The sequence below is a fragment of the Lipotes vexillifer genome, unplaced genomic scaffold (genome assembly GCF_000442215.2).
Source record: "Lipotes vexillifer unplaced genomic scaffold, Lipotes_vexillifer_v1.1 scaffold95, whole genome shotgun sequence".
NCBI classification, from domain to species: domain Eukaryota; kingdom Metazoa; phylum Chordata; class Mammalia; order Artiodactyla; family Lipotidae; genus Lipotes; species Lipotes vexillifer.
In genome coordinates, this window is record NW_006791458.1 from 501,508 (window position 1) to 518,652 (window position 17,145).

Below are 17,145 nucleotides of genomic sequence, written 5' to 3' on the forward strand. Positions count from 1 at the left end.
TCTTAGGGCCAAAGACTATATCTTAATAATTTTATTAAATATCTTCTACAGGGCTTAGTAAACACCATGCAGAATGTAAGCTGTCTGTGGATAAATTAATATTGGTCAACACCTTTATTATCATTCAGGTATATTACAATTCAGAGGCTTAATACCTTTCTCTCACTCATTGACCAAATGATGATAAACTTGTAAATTTTAGGTTTTAAATGTATATATTATCCAACTCAAAATCCTGATACTCTCTTCAACTTAATGGTAGCTTAAGAATTAGCAGACATTAGCTTGCTGCATTGTATTTCTCTCAGGAACAGTATACATTTGGTAATTATTAGTCTATTCTTTTCCTGTGAGAAAAAGTCTAATATGCTTCAGGAAGGAGGGTGGTAGGGAAGACAAGGAAGCTATTGAGAAAGCAAATATAAAGTCAGTTGGGTCACAGCGATACAATGCATCTTAATCACTTAAAAAGTAATTGCTCTAGAAATAATTACTCATTAGTGACATTATGGTGTTACACCACCACAAATGCCTTAACTAATGTGAATGCTAAGCATGAAAATGATAACCAACGTTTAATGTTGTATCCCAGTCCGCTGCATCCTAAACAATTCTGTTAGTAATTACCTGACAGAAATACATCTTTACCTGGACCTGGTTGTCATTAAGTGTGTGTTGAAATACTTTAATGTTTATAGGTTGTATTACACCTCTTCAGTTATTTAATTACATTTAGCAACTCCTCAAGTTATTGTCTGTTTTATTAAGCTAAAATCCATTACAAGCCAAATTAGCAAAGGTGTGCCCAGGCTCTAAGGGATTTAGACATTTGCTTTAGTTGGTGGAAATTAAAGATAGAGGCTGCTTTAGTGAACCAGAAAATACAGACTGTCACCGAGACCATCCTGATACCGTGCTTAGGTCCCCCTCCGTCATCCTGACAGACGAGCCTCTTCTTTACACATCATTTCCAGAAAGGGAAATCTACCATCCACCCCGGGGAGCCATTTCATGATTTTATAGCCTTCACTATCAGCCAAGTCATCTTTCTATTTAACCTAAATCCTCCATGTCCTTCATGTTAGAATTTATGACCATAGCTTCCTGTTTGGACCATGCGAACAGCAGATCATCTCTCCCTTGAGCCCTCCGTAAAAATAGAGGCTCTTATTACATCTATCAGTCTGTTCTCTTCTCCAGCTGGAACAGCAGAGCTCACTCAGCTATTTGTTAAACAATTAATTTTCAGGGTTTAATACTCAGTAACATTTTACTGAATTATGAAGCCATTTTTCCATACTTTTTTTCTAGAGAGAGAAACTAACAGAGAGACAGACCAGGCGAGCTGGGGAAAGTATTGACAATGTAGCCATTATTTAACTTGGCTGTCCATCTTCTCATTCTTCCAACCCTGTTCCCATCTCCCAGGTTGGAGGAAATGAAATTATCCATATAAAAAGACTGTTACACACCTTTTCCTTATGATATCTTCTATTTTCAGTTTTCATTTTTCATCCAGGAATTGGATGTGCTTGTCTTCATTTTTACCTTTTTGTGATGTGCTGTAATACTTTAGTGACCTGTATTGTAAATTGTCTATTATTTTCTTTTTTTTTTTTTGCGTTACGCGGGCCTCTCACTGTTGTGGCCTCTCCCTTTGCGGAGCACAGGCTCCGGACGTGCTGGCTCAGTGGCCATGGCTCACGGGCCCAGCCGCTCCACGGCATGTGGGATCTTCCCGGACCGGGGCACGAGCCCGCATCCTCTGCATCGGCAGGTGGACTCTCAACCACTGCGCCACCAGGGAAGCCCTGTCATTTTCAACATAAGTGTTTATGCTCTTTCTTTGTGAGGCTTTTCTGTTTCTTTGAAAGTTTTCTTTAAAATGAGCCCCAGGTTTTTTTTTTTAAATGATTCATTTTATTCTGCTTCAATTCTTTATTTAGTCAGTTAAGCTTCCTATTCAATGCATCATCATTTGGGTACAAGGCAATTTGTTTTTCTCTTTTCTTCTTGTTTTTTCAAACTACCCTGTATTACAGATGTGTTTTAGGGGTAACTTTTCAAATATATCGTTTCCATCTTAGCTTCTAAATTTTTTGTTTTAATTAGTCTTCACCTATAAGGGGCTCTGTGATCCACAGGCACCCCCTGCCCCCCACTTCAGAACTTCATCCTAAGTAGCTAAAATTTCTGAAGAAATGAGATGATTTTTACAAGTCAGAAGAATGTCATTGCTTTTTGGTGAGATGCTTAGGGTCATGCTTCCATAGAATTCTGAGGAAATAATTGTCCAGCGTTCAAAAGGACCTTTTATTATAGCAGCTCCTCTTTATGTGTTGGCTCAGGGTCACAGCAAGAGGCAGAGTCAAGATGTGGGCCCAGGACTACTCATTGCCAAGGCCTCTGTTCTTGACCTCTGTGCCCCTGTGTATCCCACTCTTACAGAAGATCACCAAACACTATGCTGGCCTTTCTTCTCTATTACAATACCATCCTGAAAGTCTGTTCTGATTTATAATTCTACTGGTAGCGTGTGTGAGAGGGTCTGTTTCTCTGCAGAATCTGTAGCAGTGAATATTATAATATCTTTAATTTTTTGCTGATTAGATAGGTAATAATCCTCATGGTTTAATTTATATTTTTCTCATTTTTTATTACGCTTTTTATTTATTTTTAACTTTTTTCTTCCAGTTCCATTGAGATATAATTGACATAGAGCACTGTATAAGTTTTTAACACAAATGTGTGGTTTCTAATGATGTGAAACATTTTCCCACATATTTCCTGCCTGTTTTATGTAAAAGACTTAAATAGCACAAATGCCACTGAGATGGAAATCTTTTGCCATTAGAGATCGGAGTGGCAGATAAGTCTGAGACGGCAGTGTTGGTGGCTTTTATTAGAGTCGGAAGTACAAGCTGAGTTGCCAGTATGTGACAGGAGGCAGCTCTGAGTAATTTATGTTTTGTGTTTAAAAATTAACAGCTGCAGTAATTCAGGCTATCACAGTTGCAACCATGCGCTGCAGGGAAAATATGTATGTGTGAGGGTATGTCGAGGCCTAGATCAACCTCAGAACATGTTTCCCACTGACCTTTTAATTCATTGTATCTTCTCCTCAGACATCAGATGCCAGCCACTCAAGGAAGGTGTGTGTGTGTAGTGATGGTAGAGGACGGAGGTGGTTTAAAAGTCATTTCAGTCTCATGTGAGTAACTCTGGTGGCAGTACTCCCACCAGAACTTCCGTGTTGTCGGGCCAGCATCCTGCATCAGCATCTTCCTTTGTCCAGTCCTGCTTCTCCTCCCTTCCTTTCACAGGTGGTGATCCCTGGTGAGCATCCTTCAGTGTCTGCTTCGTAGAAACCCAACTTAATGTAGACTCAGTCTACTAGGGAGGCAGAGAATGATGAATAAGCCGGTGCTTACACAGACTAAATTAAGATAGTGATAAGTATTATGAAGGAAATAAAATGAGATGAGGCGGTGACCAATGGTAGGGGACGACGGGCTGCTTTAGCTAAGGTGGAGGGAGAACGCTTTTTGTGTGGGCTACAGAGAACTGAGACTGGAATCATAGGAAGCAGGCAGTTCATTTAAGGTGGAAGGAAACTTCATCCTCTCATCCCTAAAATCTCAAGACAAAAGACCCAGAAATGGAATGCTTCGAATTTTTTTGACAGCCTAGCTAGAGAAACTTCAGATTTTAAATACATTTCTATAATATATTCTATCAGTCAGGGGCCCAACAGGAAACAGATGGCATAGTGAAAATGGGATAATTTGAGATGAATGTAATAAAAGGACGATTTACAAAGAGAAGGAACAGCGCCCCCTCCCTCTCACAGATAGGATCAGCAGGTTGCCCTCTGCTTCCTAGCATCCCAGACTTGGAGAAGAGGGAGTGGTCAGAGGACCTGTATACAAGTTCCTCTGTATGGGGCCTGGGGTACACTTCCCCTGATCTCTCACTCTCCCCCTCTCCCAAACTCCTGGTCTGCTCCCTGTTGGCCAAATCCAACCTGAAGCCAGAGAACCAGGGTTGTAGTTTTTAAGTTGATGCAGTCTAGTCTGGTGACTAATGGTGGAGGGTGGAGCTGGAGAGACAAAGGAAGACCTCCAGCATGTGGAATTTACATTTTAAATTAATACTGGACTGCATGCGGAAGAAGTGACAGCAGACCCAGCTGAGGATGTAACCTCAGTCAGTCACTGACCAGCTATAAATCAGTGTCTTTGAGCCACTTACTTTGTTAAAAAAAAGAAAACCAAAGGACTGGAATAAAGTCGATGAACTTATTCTGAAATGGTATGTCTCTGATGCATCATAAATCAAAATAAAATATTTTAAATATTGAATGCAGCAAAAAGTATCTGACATATCTAAACATTGTTCTAAATTGTGAAAACAAACCAAAAAAAAAAAAAATCCCTGTTGAAATAATTAGAGTCCTGGCAATATATCTTTCCAGTTGGTAAGTGGCTCTGATATAATTAAATCTCTTACAGTGATCTGAAGCCAGATTTCAGTTGTTAGGGTGTGAGTCAAAAAGTAGAAAAAAAATTAGATTGCTTTTTCTCAGGGTCAGGCTCCCTTTAAGATATAACCTAGAAAGAAGAGAGGATATTCTCATTGTGAGATAAGCATAGAATATGTGGATGAGACCACCAGGAATGTAATATGGGGAATCTTGATAAACAAGGGACTGACTACAGATTGGTATGTCCGTATCTATTAATATTTTGATTGATTAGTATTTATATGCTTACAAAATGAGATTATGTTAGATACTGCTGTTTGGATTCCATAGGCATGTTACTCAAGGAAATGTCTTTCATTATAATCCCTGAGTTTGTAGTAGAAACCTGTGTCTCCTTTAATGAGCAGGGTATCTTTACAGAGAATAAGATTCCAGAAAAGCAAGGAGTCACAGAAAGCCAAACAGCTGCAGAAGAGTACAAATAGCTCTAATCTGAAAGGCACGATTTATCAAATGGTAGCATGATTGCTAGCAATCTTACTTTTTTTGGTGATTACAAAGTTGAGCATAGTAGCCCATGTGACTCTACATGAAGACTTGTAAAGAGTTTTTAAAAACAGTTATGCATGACTATTGGAGATTTTCATTTAAGCAGAAGGCTTCTGTGGAGGTAAATCAAGAGCACACGCTGGAAGAAAAATGCTGAGGGAGACCTTCGATCGGGAAAGAATATTAAGTGGGACTCCTAGGGGAAAGGCCTGTATGTGCTTGTCTGGGGCGGGCTAATCTACATAATTGACTAAAACAGAATGAACAGCTGTGAAATACAGCATTTGAGTGTGTGGGTAAAACAAAATTACAAAATATACAGGGTCACTGAACATGTAATGTATTTTCATAGCATTATAGAATTTCCAAGCTCATTTGGGATATAAGAAATCGGCCAGTCCTCCAGAGAAGCTAAATGACTTCATCAAGGTCAACTAGCTAGTTAGTGATAGCCTGGTAGTTAAGTACCTGGGCTCCGGAGAAAACCGTCCTCGATTTAAATCTCAAGTCCACCACTCCCTCTGTGACTTTTAGAGAAAATCACTCTACCAATCTGTGTCTCAGTTTTCTTTTTCAAATTTTTTTCTTGAATTTTATTTTATTTATTTTTTTTATGGCAGGATATTACTAGTTATCTATTTTATACATATTAATGTATACATGTCAATTCCAGTCTCCCGATTCATCCCACCACCACCACCCGCCTGTGCTTTCCCCCCTTGGTGTCCATACGTTTGTTCTCTACATCTATGTCTCTATTTCTGCCCTGCAAACCGGTTCATCTGTACGATTTTTCTAGATTCCACATATATGCGTTAATATAGGATATTTTTCTCTTTCCGACTTACTTTACTCTGTATGACAGACACTATGGTCCATCCACCTCACTACAAGTAACTCAATTTCGTTTCGTTTTATGGCTGAGTAATATTCCATTGTGTGTATGTGCCGCATCTTCTTTATCCATTCGTCTGTCGAAGGACACTTAGGTTGCTTCCATGTCCTGGCTATTGTAAATAGAGCTGCAATGAACATTGTGGTACATGACTCTTTTTGAATTATGGTTTTCTCAGGGTATATGCCCAGTAGTGGGATTGCTGGGTCGTATAGTAGTTCTATTTTAAGTTTTTTCAGGAACCTCCATGCTGTTCTCCACAGTGGCTGTATTAATTTACATTCCTATCAACAGTGCAAGAGAGTTCCCTTTTCTCCACACCCTCTCCAGCATTTATTTATTTTTAAAAGTTTATTTTTTTTCTTATTAGTCATCCATTTAATACACATCAGTGTGTACATGTCAATCACAATCACCCAGTTCATCACACGACCACCCCCACCCCCTGCTGCTTTCCCCCCTTGGTGTCCATACATTTGTTCTCTGCATCTGTGTCTCAATTTCTGCTCTGCAAACTGGTTCATCTGTACCATTTCCTGGGTCCCACATATATGCATTAATATACGATATTTGTTTTCCTCTCTCTGAGTTACTTCATTCTGTATGACAGTCTCTAGATGTATCCACGTCTCTACAAATGACCCAGTTTCGTTCTTTTTTATAGCTGAGTAATATTCCATTGTATATATGTACCACATCTTCTTTATCCATTTGTCTGTTGATGGGCATCTAGGTTGCTTCCATGACCTGGCTATTGTAAATAGTGATGCAAAGAACATTGGGGTGCATGTGTCTTTTAAATTATGGTTTTCTCTGGGTATGTGCCTAGTAGTGGGATTGCTGGGTCATATGGTAATTCTATTTTTAGTTCTTTAAGGAACCTCCATACTGTTCTCCATAGTGGCTCTATCAATTTACATTCCCACCAACAGTGCAAGAGGGTTCCCTTTTCTCCACACCCTCTCCAGCATTTGTTGTTTGTAGATTTTCTGTTGATGGCCATTCTGACTGGTGTGAGGTGATACCTATTGTAGTTTTGACTTGCATTTCTCTAATGATTAGTGATTTTGAGCATCCTTTCATGTGTTTGTTGGCAATCTGTATATCTTCTTTGTAGAAATGTCTATTTAGGTCTTCTGCCCATTTTTGGATTGGGTTGTTTGTTTTTTTGATATTGAGCTGCATAAGCTGCTTGTAAATTTTAGAGATTAATCCTTTGTCTGATGATTCATTTGCAAATATTTTCTCCCATACTGAGGGTTGTCTTTTCATCTTGTTTATGGTTTTCTTTGCTGTGCAAAAGCTTTTAAGTTGTATTAGGCCCCAATTGTTTATCTTTGTTTTTATTTCCATTACTCTGGGAGGTAGATCAAAAAAGACCTTGCTGTGATTTAGGTCAGAGTGCTCTTCCTATGTTTCCTCTAGGAGTTTTATAGTGCCCGGTCTTACATTTAGGTCTTTAATCCATTTTGAGTTTATTTTTGTGTATGGTGTTAGGGAGTGTTCTAATTTCATTCTTTTACATGTAGCTGTCCAGTTTTCCCAATACCACCTATTGAAGAGACTGTCTTTTCTCCATTGTATACCCTTTCCTCCTTTCTCATAGATTAGTTGACCATAGGTGCGTGAGTTTATCTCTGGGCTTTCTATCCTGTTCCACTGATCCATATTTCTGTTTTTGTGACAGTACCATATTGTCTTGATTACTGTAGCTTTGTAGTATAGTCTGAAGTCAGGGAATATGATTCCTCTAGCTCCATTTTTTTCCCTCAAGACTGCTTTGGCTCTTCGGGGTCTTTTGTGTCTCCATACAAATATTAAGACTTTTTGTTCTAGATCTGTAAAAAATGCCATTGGTAATTTGATAGGGATTGCATTGTATCTGTAGCTTGCTTTGGGTAGTATAGTCATTTTCACAATATTGATTCTTCCAATCCAAAAACATGGTATATCCCTCCATTTGTTGGTATCATCTTTCATTTCTTTCATCAGTGTCTTATAGTTTTCTGCATAAAGGTCTTTTGTCTCCCTAGGTAGGTTTATTCCTAGGTATTTTATTCTTTTTGTTGCAATGGTAAATGGGAGTGTTTCCTTAATTTCTCTTTCAGATTTTTCATCATTACTGTATAGGAATGCAGGAGATTTCTGTGCATTAATTTTGTATCCAGCAACTTTACCAAATTCATTGATTAGCTCTTGTAGTTTTCTGGTGGCATCTTTAGGATTTGCTATGTATGGTATCGTGTCATCTGCAAACAGTGACAGTTTTACTTCTTCTTTTCCAATTTGTATTCCTTTTATTTTTTTTTCTTCTCTGATTGCCATGGCTAGGACTTCCAGAAAAATGTTGAATAATAGTGGTGGGAGTGGCCATCCTTGTCTTGTTCCTGATCTTAGAGGAAATGCTTTCAGTTTTTCATCATTGAGAATGATGTTTGCTGTGTGTTTGTCATATATGGGCTTTATGATGTTGAAGTAGGTTCCCTCTGTGCCCACTTTCTGGAGAGTTTTTATCATAAATCAGTGTTGAATTTTGTCAAAAGCTTTCTCTGCATCTATTGAGATGATCATATGGTTTTTATTCTTCAGTTTGTTAATATAGTGTATCACGTTGATTGATTTGCATATACTGAAGAATCCTTGTATCTCTGGGATAAATCCCACTTGATCATGGTGTATGATCCTTTTAATGTATTGTTGGATTCTGTTTGCTAGCATTTTGTTGAGGATTTTTCAATCTATATTCATCAGTGATATTGGTCTCTAATTTTCTTTTTTTGAAGTATCTTTGTCTGGTTTTGGTATCAGGGTGATGATGGCCTCATAGAATGAGTTTGTTAGTGTTCCTTCCTCTGCAATTTTTTGGAAGAGTTTGAGAAGGATGGGTGTTAGCTTTTCTCTAAATGTTTGGTAGAATTCACCTGTGAAGCCATCTGGTCCTGACTTTTGTTTGTTGGAAGATTTTTAATCACAGTTTCAATTTCATTACTTGAGATTGGTCTGTTCATATTTTCTGTTTCTTCCTGGTTCAGTCTTAGAAGGTTATATACCTTTCTAAGAATTTGTCCATTTCTTCCAGGTTGTTCATTTTATTGGCATAGAGTTGCTTGTAGTAGTCTCTTAAGATGCTTTGTATTTCTGCAGTGTCTGTTGTAACTTCTCCTTTTTCATTCCTAATTTTATTGATTTGAGTCCTCTCCCTCTTTTTCTTGATGTGTCTGGCTAATGATTTATCAATTTTGTTTATCTTCTCAAATAACCAGCTTTTAGTTTTATTGGTCTTTGCTATTGTTTTCTTTGTTTCTATTTCATTTATTTCTGCTCTGATCTTTATGATTTCTTTCCTTCTACTAAATTTAGGTTTTGTTTGTTCTTCTTTCTTTAGTTTCTTTAGATGTAAGGTTAGATTGTTTGAGTTGTTTGTTGTTTGTTAAGGTAGGATTGTATTGCTATAAACTTCCCTCTTAAAACTGCTTTTTGCTGTATCCCATAGGTTTTGGGTCGTCGTGTTTTCATTGTCATTTGTCTCTAGGTATTTTTTGATTTCCTCTCTGATTTCTTCAGTGATCTCTTGGTTATTTAGTAACGTATTGTTTAGCCTCCATGTATTTGTGTTTTTTACGTTTTTTTTCCCTCTAATTCATTTCTAATCTCATAGCGTTGTGGTCTGAAAAGATGCTTGATATGATTTCAATTTTCTTAAATTTAGTGAGGCTTGATTTGTGACCCAAGATGTGATCTATCCTGGAGAATGTTCCATGCACTCTTGAGAAGAGCGTTTAATCTGCTGTTTTTGGATGGAATGTCCTATAAATATCAATTAAATCTATCTCGTCTATTGTGTCACTTAAAGCTTCTGTTTCCTTATTTACTTTCATTTTGGATGATCTGTACATTGGTGTAAGTGAGGTGTTAAAGTTCCCCACTATTATTGTGTTACTGTCGATTTCCTCTTTTAGAGCTTTTAGCAGTTGCCTTATGTATTGAGGTGCTCCTATGTTGGGTGCATATATATTTATAATTGTTATATCTTCTTCTTGGATTGATCCTTTGATCATTATGTGTTGTCCTTCACTGTCTCTTGTAACATTCTTTATTTTAAAGTCTGTTTTATCTGAGATGAGTATGGCTACTCCAGCTTTCTTTTGATTTCCATTTGCATGGAATATCTTTTTCCATCCCCTCACTTTCAGTCTGTATGTGTCCCTAGGTCTAAAATGGGTATCTTGTAGACAGCATATATATGGGTCTTATTTTTGTATCCAGTCAGCAAGCCTGTGTCTTTTGGTTGGAGCATTTAATCCTTTGACAGTTAAGGTAATTATCGATATGTATGTTTCCATTACCATTTTCTTAATTGTTTTGGGTTTGTTTTTGTAGGTCCTTTTCTTGTGTTTCCCACTTAGAGAAGTTCCTTTAGCATTTGTTGTAGAGCTGGTTTGGTGGTGCTGAATTCTCCTACCTTTTGCTTGTCTGTAAAGCTTTTGATTTCTCCAACGAATCTGAATGAGATCTGTGCTGGGTAGAGTAATCTTGGTTGTAGGTTCTTCCCTTTCATCACTTTAAGTATATCATGCCACTCCCTTCTGGCTTGTAGAATTTCTGCTGAGAAATCCCCTGTTAACCTTGTGGGAGTTCCCTTGTATGTTATTTGTCGTTTTTCCCTTGCTGCTTTCAATAATTTTTCTTTGTTTTAATTGTTGTCAGTTTGATTACTATGTGTCTTGGCATATTTCTCCTTGGGTTTATCCTGCCTGGGACTCTCAGTTCTTCCTGGACTTGGGTGGCTATTTTCTTTCCCATGTTAGGGAAGTTTTTCACTATAATCTCTTCAACTGTTTTCTTGGGTCCTTTCTCTCTCTCTTCTCCTTCTGGGACCTGTATAATGTGAATGTTGGTGTGTTTAATGTTGTCCCAGTGCTCTCTTAGGCTGTCTTCATTTCTTTTCATTCTTTTTTCTTTATTCACTGCTCCATGGCAGTGAATTCCACCATCCTGTCTTCCCAGTCACTTATCCATTCTTCTGCCTCAGTTATTCTGCTATTGATTCCTTCTAGTGTGGTTTTCTTTTCAGTTATTGTACTGTTCATCTCTGTTTGTTTGTTCTTTAATTCTTCTAGGTGTTTGTTCTTTAATTCTTCTAGGTGTTTGTTAAACATTTCTTTCATCTTCTTGATCTTTGCCTCCATTCTTTTTCTGAGGTCCTGGATCGTCTTCACTATCATTATTCTGACTTCTTTTTCTAGAAGATTGCCTATCTCCACTTCTTTAGGTGTTTTTATGGGGTTTTATCTTGTTCCTTCATGTTGTGCATAGTCCTCTGCCTTTTCCTTTTGTCTATCTTTCTGTGAATGTGGTTTTCATTCCACAGGCTGCAGGATTGTAGTTCTTCTTGCTTCTTCTGTCTGCCCTCTCTCAATTTTCCTATGTGTAAAATGGGAATAGTAATAGGACACTCCTCATGTTAAATGAGATGATACATTCCAGTAGCACTAGATCGTGTCTGGAATATAGTAAGTGGTCAATTAATTTGAGGTATATTTACTATTATCAAGCATGCCAGAGCTGAAGTCACCTAAACCCTACAGTAGATGTTCTATCTACTCTACAAAAAGCAAGAGCATATCACAAGAGTGGATATATGTGAGAAAATAGTTTCCCAGCTAAAATAGTTGTAAGATACAAAATAATGTCAAGTCTTCTTGCAGATATTAAAACAAAAAATTTTAAGTACGTTTTTGGGAAATGACTCAGATGAGCTCTTTAGAACTTTTTGAAATTTCAGTTCATCCTCTAATGCTTAAATTCAGTAATTGGAATTTTCCCCCAGAGCTGAAGTCTTTAATGTTTGTTTTACAGCTCACAAAATATGTATCAATGTATTTTTTGATAAATGGCTTTTTTTAACATCCTAATTTTTCTCTATTAATCCTGCATACTAATACCAGGGGGTTCCTTTATTCCTTGTAATTAGAATAAGTTGTGCTTTTAGGTAAATGTACATTTTGAACAAAGGAAAAGCATGTGGTGAATTAGAACAATATGTTTTGAATATAGTTGAGGATAAGGTAGCTGACTTTCTTAAAAAATTTGCAAAGGTGCTGAAAACAAGTTTTTTTGTGTGGAGTAGCTAGATGGTTATCTAGATAAAGAAATCAAACAAAGTAAAAGTCCAGAGTCACTTTTCGATAATCTCTGGATGAAATCCTAACAGGTTTTCACATTTTAAAGCACATGTTTAACCATGTATTCTAGCTCCTGAAGTCCCTCTTGAAGAATCTGCTGAAAGACCCCAAGTGTGTCACATTGATGATTCTGAGTTATTTCCTATTGGCTGAGTGGCAGAGGCATTTATTATTACTTAATAACTGTCTTTGGTCATATTCAAACTTGGAATGATATAGTAATGACAGGTAATGACACCATAAAATATCTATTATGGCTTTGATATGAAATGCTGGCATAGTTGTTGTATTTCTTGATTTTATGCATGCCTTTAATGACTCTTATTTTATTTTACATATTTAGTTTCCTTGCACTATGTCAGTATTTTATGACATAAATCATTTTTGGATGACAGTGTCCAATGGCTGAGGAATAAAAATTTATCTAAAAATCTCTTAGCCCAGTCAGAATAATCAGTATTCCCCAAAGGTGGCTCTCTTCATGCCATAGTATTCAGCATCAAAGAAGACACATCTCCACTTTTAGCTATAGAAGAATTGCTACAGGTAAATGAGGCAAATTTTGTAGGTATCCTTGACTGTTTCCTTTGACTGAAAACAGAACTGTCTTCATATATTTCACAATGGTCTTGAAACTTAATCAAGATGCCTGCCTAATGAGTTACTAGCTTCACTTCAAAGACTCCTAGAAGTGATGTTGAGTAATTTAAGGCCCATTAAGGATCTTTATCAGGATTCAGAAAGGCATGTTCATGAAAACCCTTTAAGTATATTTGTTTTATTGACTTATTCTTAGAGAAACAACCCTGTTACAAATCTGAAAGTCCCCGAGAATAGATTTTGATGTTGATTGTTGAGCTTTTCTGAGTAAGGTTCACTTCAGGGTAGCTTCTTCTGTAAGGATGATTTTGACTTTTAAATTTGCTTGAGAATTTTTTATATAAATTAAATCAGACACTTAATCTAGAGAATTACTTCAGAATCCTCAGTTTGGGAATACTTATGACCATGGCTGTCTTGGTTTGTTTTATGTTGTTGTTATTATTAGTATTTTTATTTTAATCTTGGGTTAATGACATGTGCCAACACCTGGCAAGGTTTTTGAGATAGCAATAAGGCAAAAATTGTTCCTGCTCTTACAAAGCACCTAAAAAATATGCAGATTTGTTACACGTCAGTACTTTGTCTTAAAAGTTGTTAATAAGAATTTCGTATACACATATGGCATGATGACTCTTTTGAATATTTATATATCATATTTTATAGCTCTGCTTTGCTTATAAAATAAGTTTGTGGGTGTTCTACATTTCTTCATGTATACAAACATATACATATGCACACTACCAAGTAACCACTGGCTAAATGAGTTATCACTGTATTCACTCATTAGCAGTGAGTAATAACAAAAGATGCAGAATATTTAATGTTACAGATTTTTTTCTACTTTTATCATCTCACAGAAAAGCAGGATGGCAAGTTTTTAGTTCAGGGTTTCAGGAGCAACCTAGTATTGGCGCGTGTAAATGACTTATCTCAGGTCACTCATCCTGGCTTGTATGATCAGGATTCCAAATGGATTATTTTGGCTACAGTTTCTATTTTAATCCAACAGGAGATACAAATGCTTATAAACATCAACTAGAAAACATTTATATATATTTTTTAGTTTTACAAAGTATACTATAGCATTAAAAACAGTAAAACATTGGTGTGAATATGAATGTTGTTGATGTGAGAAAAACACTTTCATAATACTTCATTTTTAAAACATGAGTAGAAACTCAATTGCTTCTGCAATAGAATTAGTCAATTTATTTTTCTTACAACACTAGTGTTCACAGATGTTAGTTGCCATGAATATGCATCAGCAGAAAGTGTAAACTACAACCTGTAGTAGCAATTGCAAATTTCACCTCACTTACACAGTCAGTCATCTATTTATGGCTGTCCTTTTTTATGGTATGTATGCTCTTGTACCTTTCATGTCTTTTGTGTTCATTCTATCAAATGAAGTTGATTTTCTCTAGTGTCTCAAGATGGAGATTGCGTCTGCTATTTTTCATAAATAGCATGAGAATTTGGTATGCCCACTATGCACCTAATTATATTTCCTTTGAATATTTCTCTTCTGAAGAAATATTCAAATATATTCAGGAAACGGAAACAATTCAGTTTCCTGTATGTTAGTGGTAATTCAGGTTGGATCTACACTTTGAAAAAATCAGTGGACCAGTGAAAAATTTAGCCAAGTATCACATAGCCAAAATAAATTCTTTTTTTAACCCTGAGTAAATGTGAATGTTAATTTTTATATAAATTTTAGAATTTATAAAATATAGGTATTTGATCAGTCCCATTGAAAGGAAAAGCAATCAGTTCGATACTAAGATAAACTCTGGTACTAGTTATGTAATGCTAATTAAGTGGATTAAAATTTACTTATGTTAAATTTACTTATGTTAAAAATATACTTATGTTAATTTACTTATGTTAAAAATATAAAAAGAATCCCTAAAACCTAAGACCCATTGTAAGTTTAAAAAAAGAGAAATGATGCAATAAAATAATCCTCCAAATAAAAGATTTATGCACAGCAAAACCAGCTGCTTGACTCTGTATAATTCATGTATTTATCCTTTCAGCAGATACTTTTTGATTCCCTTACAGTAAATAGAAAAAAGTCTGTGTCTTTAAACAGCTTAAATTTTACTGGGAAAAATAGTTCTTACAAGAAAAGAAATAAGCAAGATAATTTCAGGTTGTAGTAATTCCTTGGAGGAAATAAACAGCTAAGATGGAGCATTAGTTAAGGCAGCCACTTTGGGTGGGCTGCTTAGGAAAGCCCTTTCAGAGGAGTTGATTTTTCAGCTAAAGGATCGGAAAAAATGCTCTGAGAGTATCGCGGTGGGAACACATGTTCTAGGCAGAGAGAACAAATGTGAAGGCTGGAAATAGTGAGTGAGGATTTGGTATGAGAAAACATTGGGAGAGAAGGGTGAGATTACTCAGGGCACAATAGGCCATAGCCAAGACTGGATCTTTTTGGAAGAGCCACTGAAAATTTTAAAGAGGAGAGATAAAATCTGATCTGTGGTTTTAAAACATCTGACTGTTGTATGAATTATAGTTAGTAGGGAGGTAAATGGAGAGGCTAGGAGACTAAGATACTGTAGTAACATGGAAGTGAGGCAGTGGGACCATAGACACTGAGGAAGGCAGTGGAGGTAGAAAGGAGTTGAAGCAGAGTAGCCATCTCCTGGTGAAGGAGAGCAAGGAACCCAGGATGAACATCACCCCTAGGATGCTCGCTTATCCCTAAAGAGGGAAACAAAAATTAACAGAGCACAAGCTTTAATGAAGAAGTAATCAAACTAAAGAGGCATGAACTACTTACATTAAGTCATTTAGGTATTTCCGTCCTACAACTGAGGAGTAGGACTTTCACACCTAACTAAGGAATTTCAGAGATTTAGTCTACCTGGACTACTTGTCTAAGGTCTGCCCAAGACCTTCTAATGAAAAAGGTCTAGGTATGGATTGTTTCTCCCAAGCTGGATCTGCATCTTATTTCTCTGTTTCCAACACACAGTATAGTACCTCTAGGAGCAGAGTAAGCCAAAGTTGGTCAAATTTAACATCAGTTTCTCCTCTTCATTTTTTTCAGCAGATGTGAAGGGCCTATATTATGTGTAGGGACTCTTTTATATTCTTTACATAAATTATTCTATTAGTTCATACAGAAACTCTGTTAGGCTGTTATTACTGTTGTTGTTAAGAATGCCCCCTTTTTACAGACAAAGAAACTAAGTAAGGTTGTTTAGGAGATATTAACCATCTGGATGTGTATCACAGTTAGTGAGGCAGAATTAGAATCCAAACCTATGTCTGTTGTGTTTTAAAACTTCTGCTTTTTCATAGCATTGTGCTGCCTTATTGATCAGAAACCAAATTGATAAATCATTTAGGGCTGTATGTTTTTTGGCTCTTTCTAGCACGTCTTCAATTAGTGAAAGGTGAGATTAGTGAAAAATGGTGACAGAAATATAAAGACATTAAAGAGACATATTCATTTCTCCCTGATAAATTAATAAAGGTACAGTGTGTCCTAAATAAATAACTCTGCCAACCGATAGGAGGAAGCTCTCCAACAGGCCTTGAGAATATCAGATTATTCAGGACAGAGCAAATCAGGTGACAGATGAAAGGCATATTGTGTGTTATACTAATACACTTGCAGAGCACCACACTATGTATAGAAAGGTCAAAAATGATGGACCAAAGCCAAGATTGTTGGAAGGTTTGATTTTAGGGTCTTGAGAAGGGGAGGAGAAACCAAATGTGAGTGCAAGAGTAATATCCATGTTGGTTTTCTCAATCACCTTTGATGCTTGTAAACTAGTGTCCTGGGACGGCCCCATCCCACCCCCAAGACCTTCTGGAGAATGGGAACTGCCTGTTTAACAAACGTTCCCAGGTGATTTGGGTACCAAGTAGGTAATGGACCACATCTTGGGAGAATACTGATTTAGTCCACTCTGTTTAATTTACAAAGCATCATGAGGCTCATCAAGGAAAATGGTTATCCAGAGTTGTAGCACTCTTTTTTTTGTTGTTAGAGCTTAAGCTAAATCAGTCTCCTAGAGGCCCAGTGCTGTCTTCTTTGAGACTTAGATTTAATTTTCCCAGCTCAGTCATGGATCAGCTAACAGCATGTATCATTGATATTTCTCTTCTAGAATCACAACCACAGCTGCCTGCATGATGGACCTGAGGCGGTACCCACTGGATGAACAAAACTGCACCTTGGAAATTGAAAGCTGTAAGTTTTTCTGACAATCCAGTTAGACTGAACTTGGCTTTAAGGTTCTCCTTTGGCAAAGGTCTCCTACCTTGGTTCACATCCACAACACAAGTCCTGCAAAGGTTGTGCTAATGTGCCAAATTTGGTGGAGGGAGGTGCTCACAGTGTCTTCCCTCAGTCATGCTGCCACCCTCTTAGTGTCATCCTTAAGTCCCTGGGAGGGATGTGTAGG

At 37.0% G+C, this 17,145-nt stretch overlaps 1 protein-coding gene across 3 annotated transcripts in view; it reads left to right on the forward strand.

The window, feature by feature from the left end:
- The window catches only part of GABRB2 (gamma-aminobutyric acid type A receptor subunit beta2), a 306,620-nt gene that overhangs the window by 134,970 nt on the left and 154,505 nt on the right, over positions 1-17,145 (forward strand). For all 3 annotated transcript variants that reach the window (XM_007464398.1, XM_007464397.1, XM_007464399.1), the window contains one exon: positions 16,849-16,931. In XM_007464398.1, coding sequence (XP_007464460.1) covers positions 16,849-16,931 — 83 coding nt within the window. The remainder of the gene's footprint in view (positions 1-16,848; positions 16,932-17,145) is intronic.